Source organism: Parasteatoda tepidariorum, chromosome 9 (genome assembly GCF_043381705.1).
Source record: "Parasteatoda tepidariorum isolate YZ-2023 chromosome 9, CAS_Ptep_4.0, whole genome shotgun sequence".
Lineage (NCBI taxonomy): Eukaryota > Metazoa > Arthropoda > Arachnida > Araneae > Theridiidae > Parasteatoda > Parasteatoda tepidariorum.
In genome coordinates, this window is record NC_092212.1 from 26522943 (window position 1) to 26547978 (window position 25036).

Here is a 25036-nt window from a genome sequence, read left to right on the forward strand (position 1 = left end):
ATTTATTGAAATTACATACATTTGCTGACTTGTGTGCTCAATATAGGCTTATAAGTCATTGTCGAGTAGAAAATACAGATAGAACAATTCAGAGAAAGACATCACAAAGAATACATCCAGGGTTACGGCGGGATTCGAACCCGCTACCTCCACGCTTAGCAGAGCGTTTGCACCGACGATACCGCTCGGCCAGGGAGGCCCCATAGATCACCAGTAATGATCACCACTTGAAATATTATACTCAATATTTTTGATAAGCGCTTAGAGCCTCCGTTCAAAGCGCTAAAATATCAGAAGAATTTTTGGCAAATGAATTACTTTAGTGTTCCCAAAAACTTTCGCGATATTTCATTAAAGAATCCAGAAAGTAATGTTTGTTGTAGATTAAATTCAAATAAATTTTTATTTTTAATCAATGATGTAATCACCCTCGTTGTAATCATCCTCATCATCATCAACCTTCTGCCATTTAGTGAGCAAGTTTTCAAAACCAGATATCACCTGACTATCACTGACATCATCAAACAATTATTATCTTAACACCTAACCGGAGCCGAGGCTGCTTAGTATACAAATTAAGCATACAAATTAAGTATCCAGATTCGAATCCCAACAGTGGCTTCCTGATACAAATTCAGCTCCCGCCTCGCACCTGCCTATTACCGGCACCCTCTTTTTTTTTTCTTCCTATGTTGTCCTTCAAGGGTGATAACTGTCTTTACCCAGATTTGTTAGAGAAAAACGTATCTTCTGAAAAACTTTGAGTACATGAGACTGGGAGAAAAAAAATCGATAATAATTTCGGCTAACAGTGCTGACGCGAAATATCCTCAGCAACAGACGGATCATGGGTTAGAGTTCCCTTGCCGTCAGGCTAACCGTAGATGGTTCTCGTGGTCTTCCTCTCTATGTAACGCAAATCCAGGAGTTCCCTTGTCTTCTGGATTGGGTTCAAAATTACAAGGCCACGGAATTGAACATTAGCAGTCGTAAACCCGAAAATTGGATCGGCTGTTCAACGACGGTTATAAAAAAAAAATAATTTCGGCTATAGCTCGGGGGAAAGAGCGTTCGCCTTCCGATGAGGTGAACCGGGTTCGAATCCCAGCGATGGCTGGTCGATACGAATCCGCATCCAGCTTGCACCAACTACAGTGCAGACGTGAAATACCCAAAGTGGTAGGTGGATAATGGGTGAGAATACTTTTGCCGTCAGGCTAAAGGTGGGAGGTTGGTTTGGTTTTCTTCTCCATGTAATGCAAATGCGGATTAGTTCTGTCAAAAAGCCCTCTATGAAAGCTAATTTGTCCCAGTGCTTGATCCAGGATTTTCCTTGTCTTCTGGGCTTGGTTCAAAATTGCAGGGCTACGAAGTTGAGCATCAATAGTCGAAAACTCAGAATCGGGTCGGCTGTTCAACACTGGTTATAAAAATAAGCATCTGACCAAATGGTGAAGATTTGTGATTTAATTATTTTTGATAACAAAGAGGTAGGGGTCTGAGGGTTAAGATTAAACTAATTCCCTTATTTAAAAATTTTTTTAAATGCAATATATATACTACATAAAAAATTGGAAAAATTTTAAATTTGGAATAAACTTTCAAAAAAAGAAAGAGCTAAATGTTTCTTCAAAGAGTTTCAATGGTCAAGACTTTTGACCACTGGATAAAAATGCAAAACATCATTAAAGAATATTCTACTTAGAATTTTATAAAATGAATGAAAACGTAACATTTTGTTTCGTACAAAGTTATATTTTTATTTGAATTTCATCTGAAAATTAGATTACTACGATATAACTTAAAGCAAAAAAAAAAAAGAGGGGTTACTCCAACTTTCTTGGGTAACCATGGAGGGGTTGTAATTTACTTCTTTTTGCTGGCAAGCAGACCAAAATTGCCCAAAATAGGCTTACATAATATTTGAAGAGCCCCTTAGAAAATATTGTACTGCTCTCGAAATAAATGGAAATCTGATGACGAAATACCAGGTGAGTAAGGAGGGTGGGGCAGTATCATCTACCCTAATTCACTAATTATTTTCTTAGATCCTGATTGTTACAATTTGGAAAGTTCAAAATTACCGAATTTAAGAAACTATATCGTTTTTAGAGGTAGCATTTAAATGTGTTTCTGAATTGAAACTGATGAAATTGTCAAGGATCGACACCTATAATATAGTCTAAATAAAATTAAGTTATATTATTACATAATTGAAGGCCTTGGTATACTACCTGCATCTTATAAAAATTCATCTTATGAAAGAATGGTGGGTGAGGTAATACCTATCATCTTATTCAATAATTTTTTCCAGGGCATAGTCTTCCGGAGCAATACAAGTCTGAAAGATCAAAATTACTGCATTTAAGAAAGTTAAACAGCCATTTTTCAGAACTGACACTTTAATAAGATTCTGAATTTCAACAGTTTCAATTGAAACTTGTGATATCGCAAAGACAATCTAAGCAAAATTTAGGCACATCCAACAGAAAGCATGGAAACCTAGGAGGTACAAAATGATTACTACATTTTGTTATTCTACTTAATATAAAACTTTATTCTACTTAAATAATGTTTGATAAATGCTAAACAAAGAGTGTTCAAGAATAAGTGTTCTAATTTGTAATATGTTATGCAGGGAAATCTATTAAGTTGACCACCTCTGCATATTGATCAAGTTGATCTTAATGAACAAATACCACCTAGCAAAAATAAGTGAATTCCCTCTTTATAAGTTGACTACTTGTCTAAATAGACCATCAAATTATAGCCCCACAAGAAGCCAACTTTACACAGATTTGATCACAGTTAATATATTTTATGAAAATATGAATTGAGTCGGGGAGTTTTTAAATCTGGCAACACAGCTGCAAAAACATGCTTACAAAAATGGTTGTTGTAGTTGTAGTTCATTTACGTCGCACTAGAGCTGCATAATGGGCTTGGCGACGGTCTGGGAAACATCCCGGAGGATGATCCGAAGACATGCCATCACAATTTTGATCCTCTGCAGAGGGGTTGGCACCGCCGCTTCGGTAGCCCGACGACCTGCACGCGAAGTCGAGCACTTTACGGTAGAACAGTTAAACGAGGACCAATACCGCACACCCTCGGTCCCTAGGCAGACTAATCCAAGTGGTCACCCACCCGCACACTGACCGCAACCAGTGATGCTTGACTTCGGTGATCTGCTGGGAAACGTGTCTTAACGATCAGTCCACTGCGGGACTTACAAAAATGGACTCAGCTCAAATGCTTATAACGAAAATGAAAGCGGCTTTCGAAATTCGTGCTTAAGGAAAATGCTCTTGGTTCAAAATGCATGTTTAAGAAAATTATCACAGTTAAAAATTTGTATTTACAAAAATGGACACTGCTCGAAATGCGCATTTAAGAAAATGGACATATAATTTATTCCCTTTTCTAACTTCTTTCATCAGTATTGCTCTTTTTTCAAAAAGAAAAATGAATCCAAATAAATTTGTTATGTGATATCGTCTATTTTATTTCATTTTATAACCGTTGTTGAATAGCTGACCAAATTTTTATGGGTTTACGACTACTAATGTTCAACTCCATAGCCTTGTAATTTTGAACCCAATCCAGAAGACAAGGGAACTCCCGGATCGAGTATTGGGAGAAATTTGCCTTCGCGGAGGTCTTTTTGATGGAACTAACCCGCATTTGCGTTACGTGGAGAGGAAGACCACGAAAACCTCCCAAGGTTAGCCTAACGGCAAGGGGACTCTTACCCATGATCCGTCTACCACTGAGGATATTTCACGTCAGTACTGTGGTCGGTGCAAGCCGGATGCGGAATTCGTATCAACTGGGATTCGAACCCAGTTTGCCTCATTGGAAGGCCAACGCTCTATCCCCTGAGCCATCGCGGCTCGATATCGTCTATTTGTATAAATCTTTAGGTACATTTTATAAGACATCTATTGAAAAGACTTAAAAAGTCAACTATTGTTTTTACTAGGTCATAACGAGCGCCATAAATTCATTACATTTGGTTTATCGTATTCATTGTGTTAACAGTGAACACAGTAAATAATGAAAAGACAGTAAATAGCGAAGATAATACATGTAGTTGTGTAATAATAAACATAAATAGCGAAATAATAGTAAACTTGTGGTTTAAGAAATTTAAAATTAATATTAAAATAAAAATTGTTATAAAACACTTATTTCCTCTTAAACAGTATACTAACTTCCAAATTTAAATTTAATGATAATTTGCAAAATAAACATTCATTCCGTTATGCTAATTACTAACACTAATGTATATATAGTGTACTGCTAGCAACAGGAACAATTAGTAATATACAAATCGAAAGAATCAAAATATGCTTTTGGACTGCCAAAAAGCAAGTTCTTTCTAATTATATATTAGCAACAATGTCACCTTTTTTTAAAAATATCTATAAAAAAAGCTAAAACAAATTTTCGCTTCAAACTCACTAGAGTTACTTAATATCATTAATAACTTATGAAATGCAACAGTTTTGCACTCAAATTATATTGTTTATTTTGTTAATGGGAAACAAAATTATCTGTTTGAAAATATTGCCTTGCACAATAAGCTGTAGTAAACAGCTGTAAACTATATAGTCGGAAGTCGTGAAATTAAGGAGTTTGAGGATTATTTTGGTTTACATTTGTATTGAAAACACCATCCATAATAGCGAATTGAAAATCGTATGTCCAAGAAGAAGAAAAACACACACACAGAACAATTTATACAAATTTATTTTTATTATTTTAATTTAAAAACAAAAAGTAGCAGTGTTGAGAGGAGACTGATATATTTCAAAATTTTCAATATGGAATATTGCACAATATTTTGTTCAAAAAATAAAACATTTAAATGCAAAAATTAACATGAAATTTAATCCATACTTTTTAAAACACTTTGTTTTTTAATGAATATAATGAAAAAATCAAAATGACAATTATGTTTCATCTTAAATAAAAAAATAATTAATAATTTTCTAAATTTTATTCACTACAAATAAAAAGTGCATTGAGTAAAAAAAAACAGTTCTCAAAAAGGTTATTCTTCTCAGAATTTTTAAAAATTAAGGACAAAAATGAAGTGACTAGTAAACTGCATAAAAACTGAAAATTTTTCTTTGAACTCAAAACATTAACAAGTTACAAAACAAAGTAATGTTTAAAATTATTTAAACTATAGGAAGTTAAGTTCAAGAATTTTATGGAAATAGAAATAAAATTAAGACATAAAAAATATTATATAATATTTAATGAAAAAAGTTTATATCAGAAAAAATACATAATGTGTTTTTTATGAATAGTACGAAGGACAGATGGCGACCTTTGGCAATGTGTATATTTCAAAAAAACAACATTGTTTTAAAAATTTAACTTTCTAAAAGTATAAATTATTTTAAATTTCTTCAGTTTAAAAGTTGTAATGGATTTAAAACTGTATAATAAATGCATAAAAATAGAACACCTTTCTGAAATGGTGACTTGTAAACATGGCAGTGTAGATAAAGATAGTATCAAAAGATAAAAGCATTTGGCAAAATAGAAAAAGAAATCTTTGGCAATGATAAGTTAAAGTAAAAATAAAAGGAACTACAGCACATTTAGTGGTTAATTCAATATGTTTCTGTTTCTAAAAATGCTCATTTTATTGTAGGAAACAGTAATGTAAACAACAGACAGACTCTATCGATAAGATGATAATAAAAATGATTGGTTGAATGATAAAATTTCAAAATAATTATTTATCAAATTATTTATTTTCATTAGTTATACAGAGATGCCAACTACTCCGGAGAAGACAAAATATTTTGAAAACTGGTAGAGAACTATAAACTAAAATTTGCAGATTTTAATTCATTTTCCCAATTTTTTAAAACTCTAGACACAGCCTGAATGCCGGAAAGTCATTGAATTATTTAGAAGCAGTGATGAGTAAAAATACTCTAAATCAACACAAAGAATCATACATTAAAAACTACCACTCGAAAACATTTATCCGTTGTCCGGAGCAAGTTGGCATCGCTGGTGAACAAAAACTGATTACTACTGATCAAAAAAAAAAAAAAATTTTCAAAAAGTAAAAAGTTTATTTAAATGTTACCAATCAAATAAATTATAATAATAATTCATATGAAATTAATTCAGAATCAAAAATTTGAGCCTTTTCAAAATTTCGTATAATGATTAGAATTTAACCAAAATGAGTTATGGGTGATGTTAAAAGCACAAAAATCATTTTTAATTAATTTAAATTTTTGGGGTTTAAAAACATTCATTAAAATTAAAACGAAAATGTGTACAAAATCTGTTTTGTTAAATATCAAAGAGCTTTTTTTTATTAAAATCAAAATAAAATTTATTTTGTTATTCAGCATTGATTTGGCTGTGTTAGAAACAAAAAAGAAATTTTAAAATAAACATATTGCACAAATATTCTTCTAAAGAAACTAAATATCGTTAATTTTTTTAAAAAAGAAATTGCTTCTTGATATCATATGTAATACTGGTCATTCTTTGGTCAACAGTATTTTTGAAAATAAATGAGTAATTTGATGCATTAATCATGCAAAAAAAGTATTTCAAACAATAGACAATGAGATTCTAGATTTAAAAGAAATTGTACAAAACATGAATACACTTTTTTTGTGATTGAAACCTTAATTTAACTCATTTCACCATTTGGCACAACACATTTTAATTCATAAAAAAAAAAGAAATAAACTTTTTTTTATCAAAAACTAATGTATGGAAACATACAAATGATACAATTTGACACATAAATTCTACCCGCATGCAAAGTTGCTTTGATAATTGAGATACTTTCGAAAACACCAAACAAACAATCTCAAAAATATAATATTGATACGTACAAATAAAATTTAAAAATAAGGAAAAATCAACGTACAAGTCAGAAGCATAAAAAATATGAAAATGTACAGGAATGCCGAAATTAAAAAAACAATTGGCAAAATGAGACCAAAAATTTGTTGCATGCAAACAAGAATTTTTGTCAACTTTTTAAATAACTAATTCATTCATTCAATAACTTACTGTCTAGTATAAGACTTCTTCTAACATTTTATAAAATATTATAATTTTAATAATTCAGTTTTTAACTCATGTGCATATTAAATGCTATGAAATCACTAGAATAGGATTGCACAACTATTTCAGGAAGATGGATGCAGAAAATAAAAATTTAGCTTTCAAGATACACCATGAATTGAGTCTTTACATCAATTGATGATAACTTAATTGTTTCTTAAACAAGATGCAAAATAGTTTTGAATTTAAAAGCAGTTGTATTTAAAATGTTTATTCCTTTGATAAACTTAAATAAGAACAGAGTTTCAATTTCCTTAGTGATAAAGCTATTTCCTTTTTCCATTCTAGTACAATTTATTTATAAGTTTATTTTTTAGATAAATCTTTGAACTATTTTTCAGAAAATATTTTTGTTAGGGACATTTTTCTTTAAAAAAAAAAATCAAAGAAACCTTGACTTGCAATGCTTAACGATTTAGAATTTTAATGCTGTAATATTGGAGCAATTTCAAATTAGCAAAAAAAAACTATTGGAGCAAAAAAAAAAACTATTTTCGAACTAGTTTATCAAAATTAGTTTAAAAATCTGTTATAACATTTCTGAAACTACTTATATAATTTTATTCAAATTTTTTGTTGGAAGGTAGAGGCAGCATATTAGCCATTCATAAAATCACTTTATCTTCCAAACTGAAAGGTGCAACCCCTATTCTAGTATTTGCATTTTTTTCTGTATAAATTTTATATAAAAGAGAAAACATTTCATATCCAAAACTTGTTTCCCATCATAATTTAGATAGAAAAGTTAAAATCTCATATAAATAACCTTAAACATTTACAGTTTTGAAGATTTTACATGATCAATAAAACGAATATAAATATATTTTTCAAAGTCTAAAAATTGTAATTAATGATTATTCCCAGTGTAAAAAACATAATTTTAAAAAGTCCAACCAAGCTCTTATGTAAAATTAATTTTCAGGCTCAAGAATTACCCGACGATAACACTTATTGGGCAGTGCATTCCGTATATCAGCAATATTTGCAACGTCTTTCTTTGCTTTTTCGATTTCTTCTGTATACACCTTCATCCACTGATGCTGCAAATCTCTCTCCTGCCGTAGTTCTTGCAGGCGACTCTCAAAATTAGCTTCCTTGTGCTCTTTCTCTGCTGCTTCTAAACGATTCTCTAATTCATCCAGTAAAGACTCATCAATGTCATCAAGACCCTCTAACAAAAAATTTCAAAACATTAACATATGAAAAACCTTAAGAGAAATTATAATAAACTACAAGACTCTGTAACAAGGACGGCCCTACCTTCTCTGGCACACCTAGACAGAAGGATTTTTTCCACCCTATATTTTTAAAATATGTCAGAGCTCGTATATATACATACCAAAATATACTAGCAATTTTTTGAACAAAACTTAATAAATAAATGAGTCCACGGTGTCTCAGGGGATAAAACATTTGCCTCCCAATGAGGTGAACCTGGTTCAAATCCCAGTGATGGCTGAATGCTACGAATTCTGCACCTGGCTTGCACCAACCATAGATCTGACGTAAAATATCCTCAGTGGCAGGCGGATCATGGGTTAAAGTCCCTTTGCCGTCAGGCTAACCGTGAGAGGTGGTTCACGTGGTCTTCCACTCCAAGTAACGCAAATAAAGTTTAGTTCCCTCAAAAAGTCCTCCCCCCAGAAGGAAAAATCATCTCAATACTAAATCCAAAAGTTCCCTTGTCTTCTGGATTGGGTTCAAAATTAGAAGGTTACAGAGTTAAACATTAGTAGTCATAAACCCAGAACTGGGTCAGCTGTTCAATGATGGTTATAAAAATTTTTTTTAAAAAAACTTAATGAATCTCCCCAAATGAATGAATTGCACTAAAGTTTTAGAATTAAATCAAGAAATTTTTTATTTGCTATTGTTATTTTCTGATTAATTCTAAGAAATTATTATTTTATTTTCCAATTGAATGCAAATTTTCTTTTTCACAGGAAAAAGTATTAATTCAAAATAAGATGTTCAAAAAGAAAATAAATTTAAATCATATTCAAGCAAATCAAAATTGAATTATGCGTTATTTTTTATGGCTTTTAATGGTTTTGAACCTGCTGGCTTGCTCACTAACCTCAAAGATTACTGTGCATACTTAAACTAGAAAACAAACAGATTGATGCATTAAAATGAAAAATTATTCAATGAAAAGAACAAAAAAAAATTTATTGTATCAACATAAATTTAGTTTCAGAGCATTAGCTCCCAGATTTATTGGTTTAAAATTTAAACGTTATCATTTCACAAGTTATCAACGTATCAACAATTTTGATTTTAGAATTCTTAATTAATTTTAAGTTACTATAAAAACTTCTAAGATGTTTTTTGCCAAAGAGTAATAGTGCAAATACTTAGTTTTTAATAGTGTTTTAAAATGTTGCATTCATTAATTTAACTGCATATGCTGACTGGACATAGTTTTACTTAAAACTTATCATAAGAATAAATAAAATTTAATGTTTAATAATTCTAAATTTATGTTTTGCGAAAGGTGGTCAAATTTTTTAAATGCCATAGCAACCATGTCCCTTTTTCGATTTTCACTAAAATTGGCTCTTTTATTCAATATTATTTGGCAAATCATGATAGAAATACAGTGTATAAAATATTGTAAAAAAAAATATTGTTAATATACTTTTGTTGCAAAATTCATGAAAATGAATATAAATTTAAGGGTCAATAATTGTATTTAGGTAATAAGGTTAAAAACTTTTTAAAAACTTTTACCTTAAAATGTTGCATAATAAGGTAATATCATAGGATTATGTACTTTATAATAAAGGAACATTGCTTCTAGTTCCAAGATTTTAACTAGATGAATAACAATGATAAAATCAAGAAAAAAAAGAGAAAGACATATTTTACAGGTGAAAGATGCCTATATGAATTTTGCAACAACAGTCTTACCCTCAAATTGGCAATTTAGCTTATATTTACCAAATCATTTAATCATAATTAGCATAGAACATATTCAAATAGATTAATTATTCTTGTAATAAATGTTTAACAATATTTTATACACTGTGTTTCCTTCCATCATGATTTGCCAAATAATAATGAATAAAAATACATGGTTTGGTGAAGATACATGATTGCTATGACATTTAAAAAATACAGAGTACAAATTTGATTACCCTTCACAAAATATAAATTAATTTAGTTCATATAAATAGCAATTTGCTTAGATCCTAAAATTTGATACAGCAAAATAATTCAGTGCAGAATTACCTAGAGCCCGCAAAATATCATCAACGGTATCTAAGGCATTTTTCACTTTAACAGAGGCATCGGTGGCACTTTGTTTGGCTCTATTTGCTTGTTCCAAAGCCTGAAATAAAATATTTTTAAAAAAAATTAATAATTGTGAAAAAAATCATACAAAGTGAAAATATACCATACGTCAGGGCTCGAAAAACCGCCCGTCCTCGGCGGTCAAAAATACCCCGCGGACAACAAATTTCTCGAATCCAACGTCCGCGCGGACGGCCATTTTCCCGTTAATGTTCGTGATATATTTTCAATTTTTGTTATCTTACAAGAGTCTAGCCCCTCACTTATAAAATGACCCTCTAATCTCGAAATACAGCAACATACTGCGCATGGTGGAATTGATGTTTTCTCTGTCTGGGAGTACTGCAGCGGTTGAAAGGGGCTTTTCAGCAATGAACATAAAAAATAAAAAAAAACACATTAAATACTGGTCTTAAACAACAAGCGTCAACCACAATTATGAACATCTACCTAAATGGAAAACCTCTTTCAGATTTCTGTGATGAAACCTCTGTAAATCATTGGCTTGATTGTGGAACTGGCAAACGTCGTATTTGATTCATTTAAAAAACGCNATTCTTTCAATGTATCATCTGTTTTCTGAACCCCATCAGCTAGATCATCAGCTTTATCCCTTAATTCTCCAGCTTCTTTCTTTGTCTCTTCAGCACTTTCCAAAACAGCTTGAGCATGCTTCAGATAATAACAAAATGTCAATTAGTAAACATTGAATGTCATTCACAAAGAAAATTTTCAGACAACCAAAATACCAATTAGAAAATATAGAATGTCATTCACAAAAAAACAAATTTTAGAAAACTCAGAATACTGTAAATTGCCAAATAACAGAATATAAATATCTTAATTTCATAGGTATCATTAAAATATTATAATTATAACCGTCCTTTAACAGTCGATTCAATGATTGGGCTTACGACTACTAATGTTCAACGCCACAGCTGTATAATTTTGAACCCAATTCAAAAGACAAGGTAACTCCTGAATCAAGTACAGAGAGAAATTGGCCATTGTAGAGGACTTATTGATGGAACTAACCCGCATTTGCTTTACATGGAGAGGAAACCCACGAAAACCTCCCACGGTTAGCTAGAAGGCAAAGGGACTCTCACACATGATCTATCTACCACTTAGGCTATTTTACAGCAGACTGTGGTCAGTGCAAGCTGGATGCAGAATTTGTATCCACCAGCCATCGCTGGGATTCGAACTTGGTACACCTCATTGGAAGCCGAACGCTCTATCCCCTGAGCCATCGTGGCTCCCATAGCTATCATTGTAAAAATATTTTTATTTGATCTTGACCTAACATGAGAGTATATTTTATTTTTAAAAGAAAAAATAATTAAGTTATATAAATTCACCATACTGTAAAGCAGTGTCCCTCAACCTATTTATGGCCTTGGACTGGTCATCTTTTTATAATTTTACCTTGGCGATGTGAAAGGGGGGCGTGGACGTTGATTATTTAAGATGATTTTGCTTTTATAATTTTAATTTAATTTTATTTAAACATGCCTTCAAAACAAAATACAATTACATGCAAGGAATGGGTGTAGCTTTAGGTGAAGAATCTTAGTTTTAAGTTTATTTCAGAGTAAGTTTTATCTCAACTGCCAGTTAACCTCTCATCCATAGAAAGTCGCATAAACCCAAAAGCAAAACCCGACAATAAATAAAATGGAAATAATCTAATGTTTCTACCATTTGATCTGCAGACCGGCACTAAAGGGCCCGGGGGTTGAGGACCACTGCTGTAAAGTAACAATGGCAGAATATAATATCTTAATTCTGTAGGTATCATTACATAAATATTATAATATAATCTTTACCCAAAATGTATGAGCCTCGCTGGTGTTCAATTTTTTTGTAGATCCAAATTAAAGCACACTGTCACACAAAGTCTAACTTTCACACGTAATAAAAAAAATTCTTAAATCGGCTGAGTATCTAAAATCAGATTAATCTTTCTCAATTTCACTTTATAAAAGTTTAAATTGATGTAAAAAAGTTTGATTCATGAAAATTTTCCTTATTTGCTTGAAACATTGAAGAGGCCTTTTAAAGATTTTTAATTATTGAGAAGAACAAATACTCACGGCCACCCCCTGGCAAATGAAACCAATGCCAAAATAAGAGCATATTTTCTTTTAAGAGAAAAAATAATAAAATTGAAAACTAAAGCCTCTTCTTCACGTGCGCACAAATTTTAAAACTATATTTAAATTAAAAGAAAACCAATAGCAGCTAAAAAAATTATCTTCAAAACTGCTTTTAGCCAATGGCATGCAGATGAGTGTAGATACTCATGGCAACTCCTCAATTAGTTGCTTTTGAAATGAGGAGCGTAATTACTGACACAGCCTATTTCAGTTTCAAAAAACAAAAAATTTAAACAAAGTACATAATTTATGAAAATGTAAACCCACATTTTCTGTATATATAAGCAAATATTAATAATGTGATAAAAATGAATAATTTTCAACCAAACATTATTTTTTAAACATAAAAAAAATGAACTTTTGTTGATGGTATTTCTCTTTATGCAGGGTGCGTAGCCAAATTATTTAACAAAAAATAAGCACCTTTTTAAGTACTTTTCAAGCACTCAAAAAAAATTTTAACCACTTAAAAAAAATATCATAATTAGGCAGGTTTGGAAAGTTTCTGACAATTGACGGTTTTATCTTGTTTTAACCGTCATGTCAAAAAAAAAAAAATTGGTATTGTTTTTGACAATTGTTAAAAATCTTGAAATTTTGAATCATGTAAAACGAATGACGTTGTCATACACTGAGGACTGACAATACACTAAAATAGATTGGGGTTGAATTAATTGTGAAAACATTGAATAGAACAATATGAACTGTCTTTTTGCATAATTCAAAGGAAAAATCAACATAGTAAAGGAAAAATCTCATTTTGTAAAATGGTAAATTAAGCACTTTTTAAAAACACCCAATGAAAAAAGTACCTTTAACGGCTTTTAAAAATCGAAAATAAGCACCTTTAAGTACTTTTTAAAAACGCTACGCACCCTGTTATATAACTTTACCACAGATATAGACCACAAAAAGTGATCTATTTTTGATAAACATTAATATGGAGAAAGTGGTACGCTGGTTTTTTTTCAAGTGATTTTTTTTTTCGTTTAACTAATACTACTATAGCTTTAAAAAGCACTGTGCTTTGACTTCATATTCAAATATAAATACTATTGATATCAATACATTACAGTACTATCTTGCTAACAACAGAACAATAGTTCAATCACTTTTTTCCCTTGTTTAAAAAAATGGAAACTTCCTCTTTTAAAAGGGCACTAGGCACAAATAGGCAAGATTATTCATAAATATAATCCTCCATTCTATTTAATAAAAACTCTGAATCCACAATAAAGTAAAAATGTATATATTACATCAGATGCATTCTTAGCCGTGCCTTCCGCACGTTGAGCTTCATCCCTGGAGTCAATGGCAACCATCTTAGCCCCACTTAAAGCACTTTCAGCTGATGCAGTTTTATCTTCTGCTTCAGTAATAATTCTTTCTATTTCTGGAATTCTAGTCATTGCTTCATCAGCTCTACCTTTGCTCTCTTGTATAAGCTGATCAAAACCTAGAAGAAAAAAATAATTAAAGCTTTAAAAACCAATAAAGTGCTTACAGTTTAAAGCAACTCATAATTAAAATATATATGTATATTTTTAAATTTATGGCTTTATTTTTTTCCATCTTATTTACTTATTTATTGATTTTAATACTTGTTACAGTAGTAAAAGTCATTGTAAAATTCAATTAAAATCAGGTACTTTTCCATTTCGCCAGTACAAATGATAAAGTCAAAAAAAAAAGAGAAAAAAAAAGAAAGAAAGAAAGAAAACTAATAAATTTACTTGTGCTAAAGAAATGGAAAAGTTTTCCTACATTCAAATAATAGCTATGTTTCAATCTGTTTTGAATGAAATTTACAAAGATTTATTGNACGTTATTTAAATATCTTTCCACAATTTTGCCATTGTTAAATATTTGCACATTGAAACGAACTGAAACCATCGTGATTGTAAGAACATATTATAAATCACGCCTCAAATTTTGAATATGGATCAGCGTCGCCGCTCTTGTGTAACATATTGAATATGTTCGAAAAATGTAATCTTATTTCATGCTATATTTTGAATGCAATATGCAAGGGAAACTTAAACTACATTTAAATTCGTAAAATCTTTACATTTTAAATTATTTATATTTTTGAAACTTTCATATCTCTCCCTTGCTGTGATAGAATCGGCTTACCAGACGCAACGTCAAACATCTTTTTGTAAATCAAAAAAAAAAAAAAAAAAAGGAAGAAAATTAATAAATTTACTTGTGCTAATGAAATGGAAAAGTTTTCATATATTCATAAAATAGCTATGTATAAATCTGTTTTGAATAAAATTTACAAAGATTTATTGCAAATAATAATAAAATTTAAGTTTAAATCAAAGAATTTTTTTAATTTTCAATATAAATATTTATAATTAACTATGTCAAGCATTAATTCAAAATGCAATTAGTACAAAATGTTAATGCAAAATACAAGCACAACGACTACGAATTTTCAACAGAATATATTTGATTAAAATCATACCTCTCAATGTTTCAAGTGTTTCCTTAGCATCTTTTAAGGTTTTTTCACCAGATTCAACTGCATCTTTAGCTTTAGCAAGAGCAGCATCAACAGTAGCCATCATCTCATCAATTATCTAAAAATATAAAAGAAAAAATATTTGTTAAAAATTTTTTTACATAACTATTCCTCTAACTTTTTTTCAACTTTAACTCTTGACAACTTGAAAGACAAACAATCTGACTATTAAACTTATAGTAAGTCATATTCTCGTTTGGCAGCATCATATGACAGCCGTATTACTAATTCAACGTACTATTAATAAAATTAAGAAGCAAATAATTTAACAATTAAAATTCATGTTAAAAAAATAAGAAATCATTTATAAGTTACTTGTTGTTGTTTTTCTCCAGCTTTAAGTAAATCTTCAGCATCATCAACTTGTTGTTTTATCTTTCCCAAAAGTTCTTCATTTTCTTTAGCAAGATTATCAGCCCTTTCTTGTAATTCTTTAGCCTAGAAAATCATAAATTAGTACGAAATTTCACAATTGCCAATATTTGAAGAATGTTCACAAAAAGCAAAACAATAGCTCAATTTTAGAAATATTTTTATTAACAAATACAAATGCGTCTAATTATTTAAACTTTAAAAATATAGACAAGTATGCATACATAAACAAATATTCAATATTCAACATATTACATATAATACAATATACATGCATCTTCTTATATGAATCTAACTATGAATGACCTTCTTTGTAATATTTCCAAGTTTCAGAACTATTTTAAAATTGATTTTGCAGATGATTTACTTCTTATTGCCCAGTGTAAAAATTTTCAGGAAGCCGGTATTTTTTCACAGAATATTCTTGACTATATTATATTCTTGACAATAGTTTACAACTTTAAAAAAAATTAGTTCCTGTTATAAAATCAACCGATCAGAGTCATAGCTGTATTTAGGATTTTAATAATCGAAAGAAGAAAGAACTACTTACTGTTTACTAAACAAAAATTTTAATGAATCAAAAAAAGTGCAGCCAGATACATAATGATAATACTAAACAAATGAATAATACTATATGAACGAAGCTGCTTATCATGAAACTGTACATAGTGTTAATTGACAGCTTGATTTTCAACAATTCATACAAAAATAATTCATTAATTACAATGATAGTATGAAAATAAAACCATTTTCAAATACCTGCTTGATAAGAGCAGCAGCATTCTCTTTCATTTCATCCACATCAATATCCGGTAAGTTAATCGAATTGGCTTTTGTGAACAAATCAAGTGCTGCCTCATATGTTTTATTAGCTTCATCATAAGCAGCTGTGGCTAATCTTTTCACTTCTTCTATTTTATGGTCCACATCTATAAGCCTTAATAAAAAATAACAAGGGTAAGAAAAATAAATTGGTATTTATAGCCAGATTGCAACTGTTATTCTTGCAAAGAAATCTATAAAACTTTAAAAATTTTTGCGTATACCCAAAATATTAGTTGCATCATCTTTCTCAAAAAATGGAGTGCTGTGGCAAAGGAACTAAAAGCTTTTTTAAGGGGTATAAAGTTAAGGGAAGTTTTTTAAAGAATTAGCTAAATTCATTATTTAAGTTAACAGTCAAAATTTCAACTCACGATGTAGTGAATACAAGAAGTTTCATCTTTTCGTTTTTCTTCTATTAAAAAAAAAAATGTTGAATCACATCTTTTTAAAGTACAAAACCATTGTTTCTGGATATATTAAAGTCTTAAGACAACCCAATTTCAATTTAATATTATTATTATTATTGTATTTTATATTTTGAGTTTCTCGATCACCAAAACTTTCTTCATATCACACTTGTTATCATCTTTAACATTGTTCATATTTTTCATGAATGTGAAATAGTGGTGAACGAAAATTACATTCTGGCTTATATTTCAGGAAATGAAATTCCATGCATGCCTGAGTCAAATACTGTGCAAAAAAAGGTGATACCCTGAATAACTATTTATTTAATGAGTTGTATGAACTTTGTACTAAGAAATAATACTCTTTACGGTATGAGTAAACCTCAAATATGCTAATTGACCTGTTTATAAAACTCTTTTAATGAAAGATATTGTAATGCAAAAAAATCTTTTTAAGATAAAAAATTAAAATTGGTTGCATAAAGGGTATGCAAGCTTATTTAGAGAAAGTTCATTTTTGCATCTGGTTTTGTAATTTTTAATTCAATCAGCTTATGTTAACTTTTTTGTTTCTTTCTAACTTACTTTCTTTCTAACCGATTGATGTTGTCTGCTGTTTCACCAGGAGTTTCTAATGCATGTCTCACTTTGTCATAGGCCTCTTTGGAAATATTCCTGGCATCTAAGGATTTTTTCATAATCTCTTCGGCTTCTTTTTCATGCCTATGTAAAAAAAAATTTATAGATATAACTTAAAGTTCTTACATCTAAATGCTGTTTAGAGAATTACAACATACAAAATATTCCATGATTTGTTGAAAGTCAAACTTTACAAAAAGGAAACTAAATAAGAATTTAACCATAGGCATAACATGGAGTACTTTAAAAAGACAATTTTATTTGGGAGAATCTCAAATTTACTGGTATTTATTTTATTCTTTTGCTTTAAAAAAATACTTAATAACTCAAAGTAACTAACTGGAGTTAAATATCCAAATACTTTCTGAAATTACCAGCTTTGAAAACTTATTGAAAATGAAGTTATCTTTTTATGTCTCAATTATTTTACAGTTTAATTATTTACATAACTTTAGTGTAAAACAGGTCCTTTGGATGGAAAAAATTAAAGCATGGCTTAATACAGTTAACATGATTTTAAAAAGATGATACAGTTAGTATGATATTTAATATTATTAGCATTAATATTATATTCTATAAAGTATACTAAGTAGAACTTTATACTCTTGTGTACCCTTGATAAATATTTTTCGTCTCTGAAAACTCCTTTTTGAATAAATCCTCTCTGACCATATATCCATGAAAAATATTTGCCATTACTGACGAATGGCTCTTAGCTTTTATAATAGTAAATTGATAAGGTGTCTCAAACTACTCAAACTTAATAGTCTTTTAATTTAAATTTTACATATAAAACTAAACCTTGGTATAATAATTTTTGAATTAGTAAAACAATTTTACTTTAAAAAAAAGTCCTTCAAACATATTGTAATCCAATCCATGAGCTTCCTCTAGTGTCATGAACATCTTTTGGTTATGTAGATTTGAACCAAAATATACTCTTAAATTGCAGCAGCAAGCTTGTTCTGATGAAAGTATACAAATATTAGACTCACTCAACGAACTCTAGTTTTTTGAAGAATAATGAGTATTTAACGTCTTTCATATTCAGCTCTTAATGCTTCTCTGTCTTAATTTTGCCAGAAAATTATAAGACTTCTATATTTGAAATTGGATTTCAGATTCAGTCGAATAATCAATTAACATCTAATTTCCTAAAACTGACAACTAGATGATCAAAGAACAATTTTTTGAAAAGATCTGATATACATTTATTACCCTTAGCATTCTGATTTAGAAATTATTATTGAAAAGGCACCTTGAGCTCTTTTATATATACTAATCTGTAATACTTAATATATAATAATATACGTATTATAGATTATGAGTCACTGATCTAGAAGAGTGTTTAATAAAAAGTTACAATAACTATAAGAAAAAGGAAATAATTACTCGTCAGCAAGGTGCCTGGCTTCTCTTGCAATTTCAGACATTCTTTCAGACTGCTGACCAAATTTTTCAGATCTTTCAATAGCTTTTTCTAATGCGGATATTCCTTCAGTTTCTAGGTATTTTCTGGCACTGATGAGAGCATCATGTGCACTTTTGATGATGTCTTCAGCCATCGATATATTTCTTTCACCAGAACCTCCAATTTCTTTGGCATCGATTATCTTATTAGCAATCACACCAGCTGTTTTATTCACATCTTCCAATCTATTTCGAAGGTCTTTCAGTTTATTTCCAACCTGGCCATCCAGCTCTAGAGAATAAAATTGTCGACAGACTCCCTCAATTAAAAGAACAGCAAGCCAATTTAATATTAAGTTTAAATACACAATATAATTTCACTTCTTTTTTTAAATTGTCAGAAATAAACGAATATTATTAAGTTATTGGAAAATTAAATTAAAGTTAAGTTTTGTTGTAAGGTGTTGCAAAGAGTCAGTGATTAAGGTAATGTGAAAGTGGGACTCACCTGATATTATTAAATACATAAAAATAAATAGAATGAATTGCATCGCCCACGTTATTCGAATGAGTGATGATAATACAATAAAAAAGAAACTGCTTTTTAGACTCAGTTAAACAAGAAAGCGGGGAATTCCACAGTTGAGATGGGCTGACTCAGTGGAGTCTGATTTTCTCACAATTAATGAAAAGAATAGAAGATCAAAGATAAATTGGAAGTCGTCTAGGAGAAATCTTCAGAGGAAGGCATTGGCTCACATTGGGCTGTCTGGCAAACTATGATGATGATGCTGAAAGTGGGAATTGATCCCCAGTGGTGGCCAAAAGCGCACTCTGTTTGGGAAGTAAAGGTGGCAAGTATGCACTGCTGACTTCCCTGCCTTCATCAGCTTGTTTCTCACAAAATTTAAGGACTTAATCTCCATGACTCCACTGGCCCACAATGGGCTGTTGAAGGAATGCTTTACCATACTTTTCTGTATGTATAAGATCTGTCAGCTAGCTTTGATAGGTAGCTTAATTATTTGAAATTTTTTTCTACTCTAATTATTAGTATACCACTGCTCTGTGAAATATTTCTCAACAATTATACAAGTTAGCAGCTAGGATAACTTCCAGATCCCGGTTCATTTATACATCACATGCTTACAAAGCAATGAAATAAAAATAATGGCTGAATATATATCAAACAGATATTTCATAACATAATATCTAAATCTTAAAGAAGAAAAAACATTATTTAAGTTGCACAATAGTTTAAAATAGCATACTATATTTTAAGCTTGCTCAACACTCCTATTTCTGGTTCATATATACTTATATCTAGTATACATATGTCATACATTTATCTAGTATTTCATCATATGTAATTGTAAAATATATATAAATTGAAGATAGATAAATATAGACAAATAGAGAGGTAAATATGGAGAACAAAAATGTCCATAATTGTTTATACCTTTATTTTTTATACCAACGGGAATTAAAGATAAAAATTATTGGCCTTTTTATTTTGATCTAAGAATTTTCTTAATGGTTAGATTTTTGTTATGTTATGTTTATTTTGTTATGTTATGCAATGTTACCCAAAGTAATTTTTTTGTTGTGAGACTATAAGAGATAGATATATTTTTTTGTATATAACTGTTTGAAATCATTGACTCTAAGGAAAAACTCCCTAGAGATACTATTTATAAGCTAGTATAAGAAAATATGTTTCAATTTATCTTCAAAGAAATAATACATTTAATCTTATTTCAATAATTATCAAATGATGATTTAACAAAAATTATGTGTAACTAAGAAATTATTTATACGATATGAATACCAAAATAAATTTAGGTAAAGAAAAATCAAGAGCTAATACAAACCAGTAGAGCCTAAAGCTTCTTCTAATAAATTATTAACTTTTTCTTGCACTTTTGCCAATTTCATGACAAATTCTTCATCATTCAGCAATTGGGGATTATCTCGTAATGCCTGCAGCAATTCTTGAAGTTCAGCCAGTTTTCCACGATGAGCATCAGCAGCATCTTTAACAAGATTGTAGCAAGGTGGGCAGTCTGAAAGATTTATTTAATGAATTAAAAATATGGTATTAAACCTTAAAACATTGAGCCCTTAGGAAAAATTGTATTGAAATTTCCCTCTATACACTACACTTCTATTAAATAACATAGGTTAAACTGTATTTTTTGCTTTAAAAAAAAAAGGCAGGAAAGTTCGCAAAAAACAGGACAAACACACAAAGAATTTTTAAAAAATTCAATTTGAGGCTCAAAATTTCAGTGGTCCAAGACCATTAAAATTTGACTTTAACTACCATCAAATATTTATGTCCTCAGACATGCAATTCATATGTGAAGGGAAAGTATTATTTTTTTTTCTTATGGACAGAGCCGGATTATACCATTCGTAGGCCCTAGGCAATTAAAGATAAACTTGTGAATACTTTTGTATTAAGAATCACATTGTATCACATTGTATTAAGAATATATTTGTCGATTCTTGGATCAAATGCAGAAGGAGAAAGATCTTTCTCCAGATTAAAATTGATAAAAAATTATTTGCGTTCAACAATGAATCAAGATCGTTTGGCATCGCTCGAACTTATGTCTATTGAATACGACATTCTGCGTAGTTTGGTTGGAATTCGACAGCATAATACAAGATTTCGTTGAATCCAAAAATCGCAAAAAAGTAATATATTAGATCATAAGATTCTGCAAAATAATTTATTACCGAAAAATATTATATTTTTATTTGTATGTATCTTCATAATTTTGTGCAAAATACACTTGTTGTTTTTAAAGCTAAATTATTTTTGTCAAAAAATTTTTTTCTTCCAAGTTTTTCGTAGGCCCCTGAATTTTGTAGACCCTAGGCGCGTGCCTAGTATGCCTATAGGTTAATCCGGCCCTGATTATGGATCTTATCTTTCATAATAATTGTGACATATATCATAATTTTTAATTTAAATTCACTTTATTAACTTCTAATTATTAAAAAATGTCTAATAGAGGCATGTAAAAGGACCAGTGAAAATGTGCAAGGATTAGTTGTAATATGTTTTAGTTACTGGTCCTTTGAACCAATGAATAAATTTTATTTCTATCCTTTTAAATGAATGTTTGAATGACTACTGTTAGGATTATTTTAATTAAAATTTATTTTAAAAACAGGAATATACAGAAAATATTTCATCAAAATAGTATATTTCATCATAATTGTAACATATATCATAATTTTTAATTTAAATTCCCTTTATTAACTTCGAATTAATAAAAAATATCTAATAGAGACATGCAAATGGACCAGTGAAAATGTGCAAGGATTAGTAATATGTTTTAGTTACTAGTCCTTTGAACCTCTGAATAAATTTTATTTCTATCCTTGTAAATGAATGTTTGAATGATTGCTGTTAAGATTATTTTAATTAAAATTTATTTTAAAAACATGAATATACAGAAAATATTTTTCTTAACGTATATTTATGAATATAATTCACTGATTTTGATTAAGTTTAGTTACTGTATTTTTAATCTTTTAATTTCGTCACTTAAAAATTTGTTTAATTAATTTTCTATAATGAATATTAAAAAAATCCTTCTCGACACAGCTGATTAAAAATGCTTACAATGAGTTGGCATATTTATCCGTGTAACTAAAAGTTTTTAAATTCAATCACAGTTGCTGGAGGTTTCTCATGCATTATATCCACATAAAAAATATTTATTTATTGTTTTAAATATTCATTTTATCAGGTAAAATATCTTATCTATTGTTCTAAGTATATATATATATANGTTTCTTCCTATTTTTGAACATTCATATGTATGTATATATTTATATATATATATATATATATATATATATTCTAAAATAAAGATAAGAAGAAATATAAATACAAATTATATCTCACCAACACATCCAGCAGCTTTGTTATGAGTATTTTCTTTACAACGTTCACATTTACGTCCTTCAACATTTGGTTTACAAGGACACTGTCCAGATGGGTCACACTGGGGTGATGTTGAACCAATTGGATCACACTCACATTCTAAAAATAAAATTGCTCAATAATCACATTTAAATTTCAGAAAAGGTTTTTATTAAAAGCAGGGTTGGCAGTTTTAGCCATAGACAAAGCCATCACTTCTAAAAAACCTAAAAAACTGCATTTATGTACAAGAAAAATTTAATTCATCTCTTAAATATCACATTGCAATATTTATAGTTAATTATAAAATTTCTACTTTTCTTATGGAATTTAACATATGAGGAAAGGAAACTACCTTGAAATATTTATTAACCTACATAACTTTCCAAGCATTGAGTAGCAGTAGTAATTTATTTACTTTGCTCTAGGGCAGTGGTCGGCAAAGTGCGGCTCCAGGGCCGCATGTGGCTCTTTGGCTCCTTAAGTGGGGCTCTGGCTCAATTATCCACGGAAGGCACAATAATATTTTCATTTTAAAAAAAACTTGGTAAGAAAGAAATTACATCTTATTTTGATAAATTAATCCGAAGAGCTATTTCGGGACTTTAAGAACAAAGCAGATATTCTGAAAAGAATTAAAGAGGTACTATTGTCTGCCAAAACCATTAAAGATAGAACAATTAAAATGTGTTCGACTATAACCACCCAGCATATCGAAGATCTGAAATTGGTTTCAGCTTTATCAATAGCAGTTGACGAGTCTTGTGACATAAATGATACAGCACAAGTGTCACTTTTTGTAAGATTTATGTCTTATTCAGGCCCTAAAGAAGAACTTTTAGGGTTATTGCCACTGAAAGGTCAGACGCGTGGAGAAGATATCGCAAATGCTGTAATTGAGTGTATGGATAAACATCATATTCCCCTCGATAAAATTGTGTCGATTTCAACAGATGGGGCCAAAAGTATGACCGGCGTAAGAAAGGGTTTGTTTCTATCTTGAAAGAAAAAATTAATCACGAGATACTTGTTTACCATTGTATCATTCACCAAGAAGTGCTTTGTGTGCAAACATTTCCAGATGAAATTTGCAAAGTTATGGAATTAGTGATTACCATTATTAACTCCATTTTAGCTAAAGCTCTTAATCATCGCCAATTCAAAGAATTTTTATTTGAAATGGAGAGTGAGTACGCTGATCTTTTGCTTCATAACAAGGTACATTGGTTATCAGGAGGGAACGTTTTAAAACGTTTCGCGTCCCTTTTCCGGAAATAAAAGCATTTCTCCTTGAGAAGGGCGTTCACTATCCAGAACTAACAGACGATCAGTGAATCCAAAACTTTTATTTCATGATAGACGTTATGTCTCATCTAAATCAGCTTAATCGTAAACTACAAGAGAAAGGAAACTTAATTTTCTCGATGTTAGAAGAAGTAATAACATTCAAAAACAAATTATCCATTTTTGCTCCGGATTTTGAAAGGGAAACATTGTTTCACTTTCCAGGCCTGCTGAAGCATCACCAAGAAAATTATTCCTCTATTGATAAACACCATTTTAAAACAATAATTTTAAACATTCGGGAAGCATTTCTCAGCAGGTTTCAGGAATTTGAAAACAGCAGAGCAACTTTAGCATTTGTCAAAAATCTTCATCCTCTTAATGCTACGATAACCGAGTTGAAACTTTCTCCTTTTGAAGTTGATATTGGTAGTTTTGGAATACAATTGCTGGATTTAAATATTATATATTATCATTTTCTATATCTAAATTCGAACGTCTTTGTGTTGAATTGGGAATATTGGAGAAGAAAAATTTCATCTTAGTTCAAAACACAAGTGGTCTGCTTTGAATGACCTGGAGAAGGAAGACATGATCATTTTCAACGCTTAGAATAGTATTCCTGATTCTTACGATCAGCTGAAAAAGGTCACGTTTGCTGTTCTTTCCCTTTTTGGTTCTACATATATATGCGAACAATCTTTTTCAAGCATGTACATTATCAAGAGTAAACTGAGAAGTCCTCTTATTGATGAGAACTTGGAATCATGAACTCAAACTAAACTCAGTGGCGCGACAGCCCATAGAGGGCCAATGCCTACTGTGCCCATCTCAGTTTTCTTGACCTTGGGCTCTGGGGTGCAGGAGCAGATGTTCCGGTCAGGTGGTCAGTCGAACGCGGAACCCCCAGTGTTTAGTTCCCAAGCATGCTTGGTACTCATTTATCGACCCACTGAAGGGATGAAAGGCTGAGTCAACCTTGCCCGGCCCGAGGATCGAACCAGGGACCTGTGGCACGACAGCGCGAAGCGCTACCGCTCAGCCACCGGGCGTCAAT

The 25036-nt window shown here is 30.3% G+C and overlaps 1 protein-coding gene across 1 annotated transcript in view; it reads right to left on the minus strand.

Moving 5' to 3' along the window:
* Window positions 1-4733: 4733 nt before the first annotated feature.
* The window catches only part of LOC107452433 (laminin subunit gamma-1), a 74788-nt gene continuing 54485 nt past the window's right edge, over window positions 4734-25036 (minus strand). The window contains exons 16-26 of the mRNA XM_071185638.1: window positions 22678-22815; window positions 20627-20818; window positions 18738-19047; window positions 17292-17429; window positions 16234-16411; window positions 15415-15537; window positions 15043-15157; window positions 13829-14028; window positions 10919-11085; window positions 10351-10450; window positions 4734-8290 (exon numbers count right to left, since the gene is read on the minus strand). Coding sequence (XP_071041739.1) covers window positions 10393-10450; window positions 10919-11085; window positions 13829-14028; window positions 15043-15157; window positions 15415-15537; window positions 16234-16411; window positions 17292-17429; window positions 18738-19047; window positions 20627-20818; window positions 22678-22815 — 1619 coding nt within the window. The 3' untranslated portion in view covers window positions 4734-8290; window positions 10351-10392. The remainder of the gene's footprint in view (window positions 8291-10350; window positions 10451-10918; window positions 11086-13828; window positions 14029-15042; window positions 15158-15414; window positions 15538-16233; window positions 16412-17291; window positions 17430-18737; window positions 19048-20626; window positions 20819-22677; window positions 22816-25036) is intronic.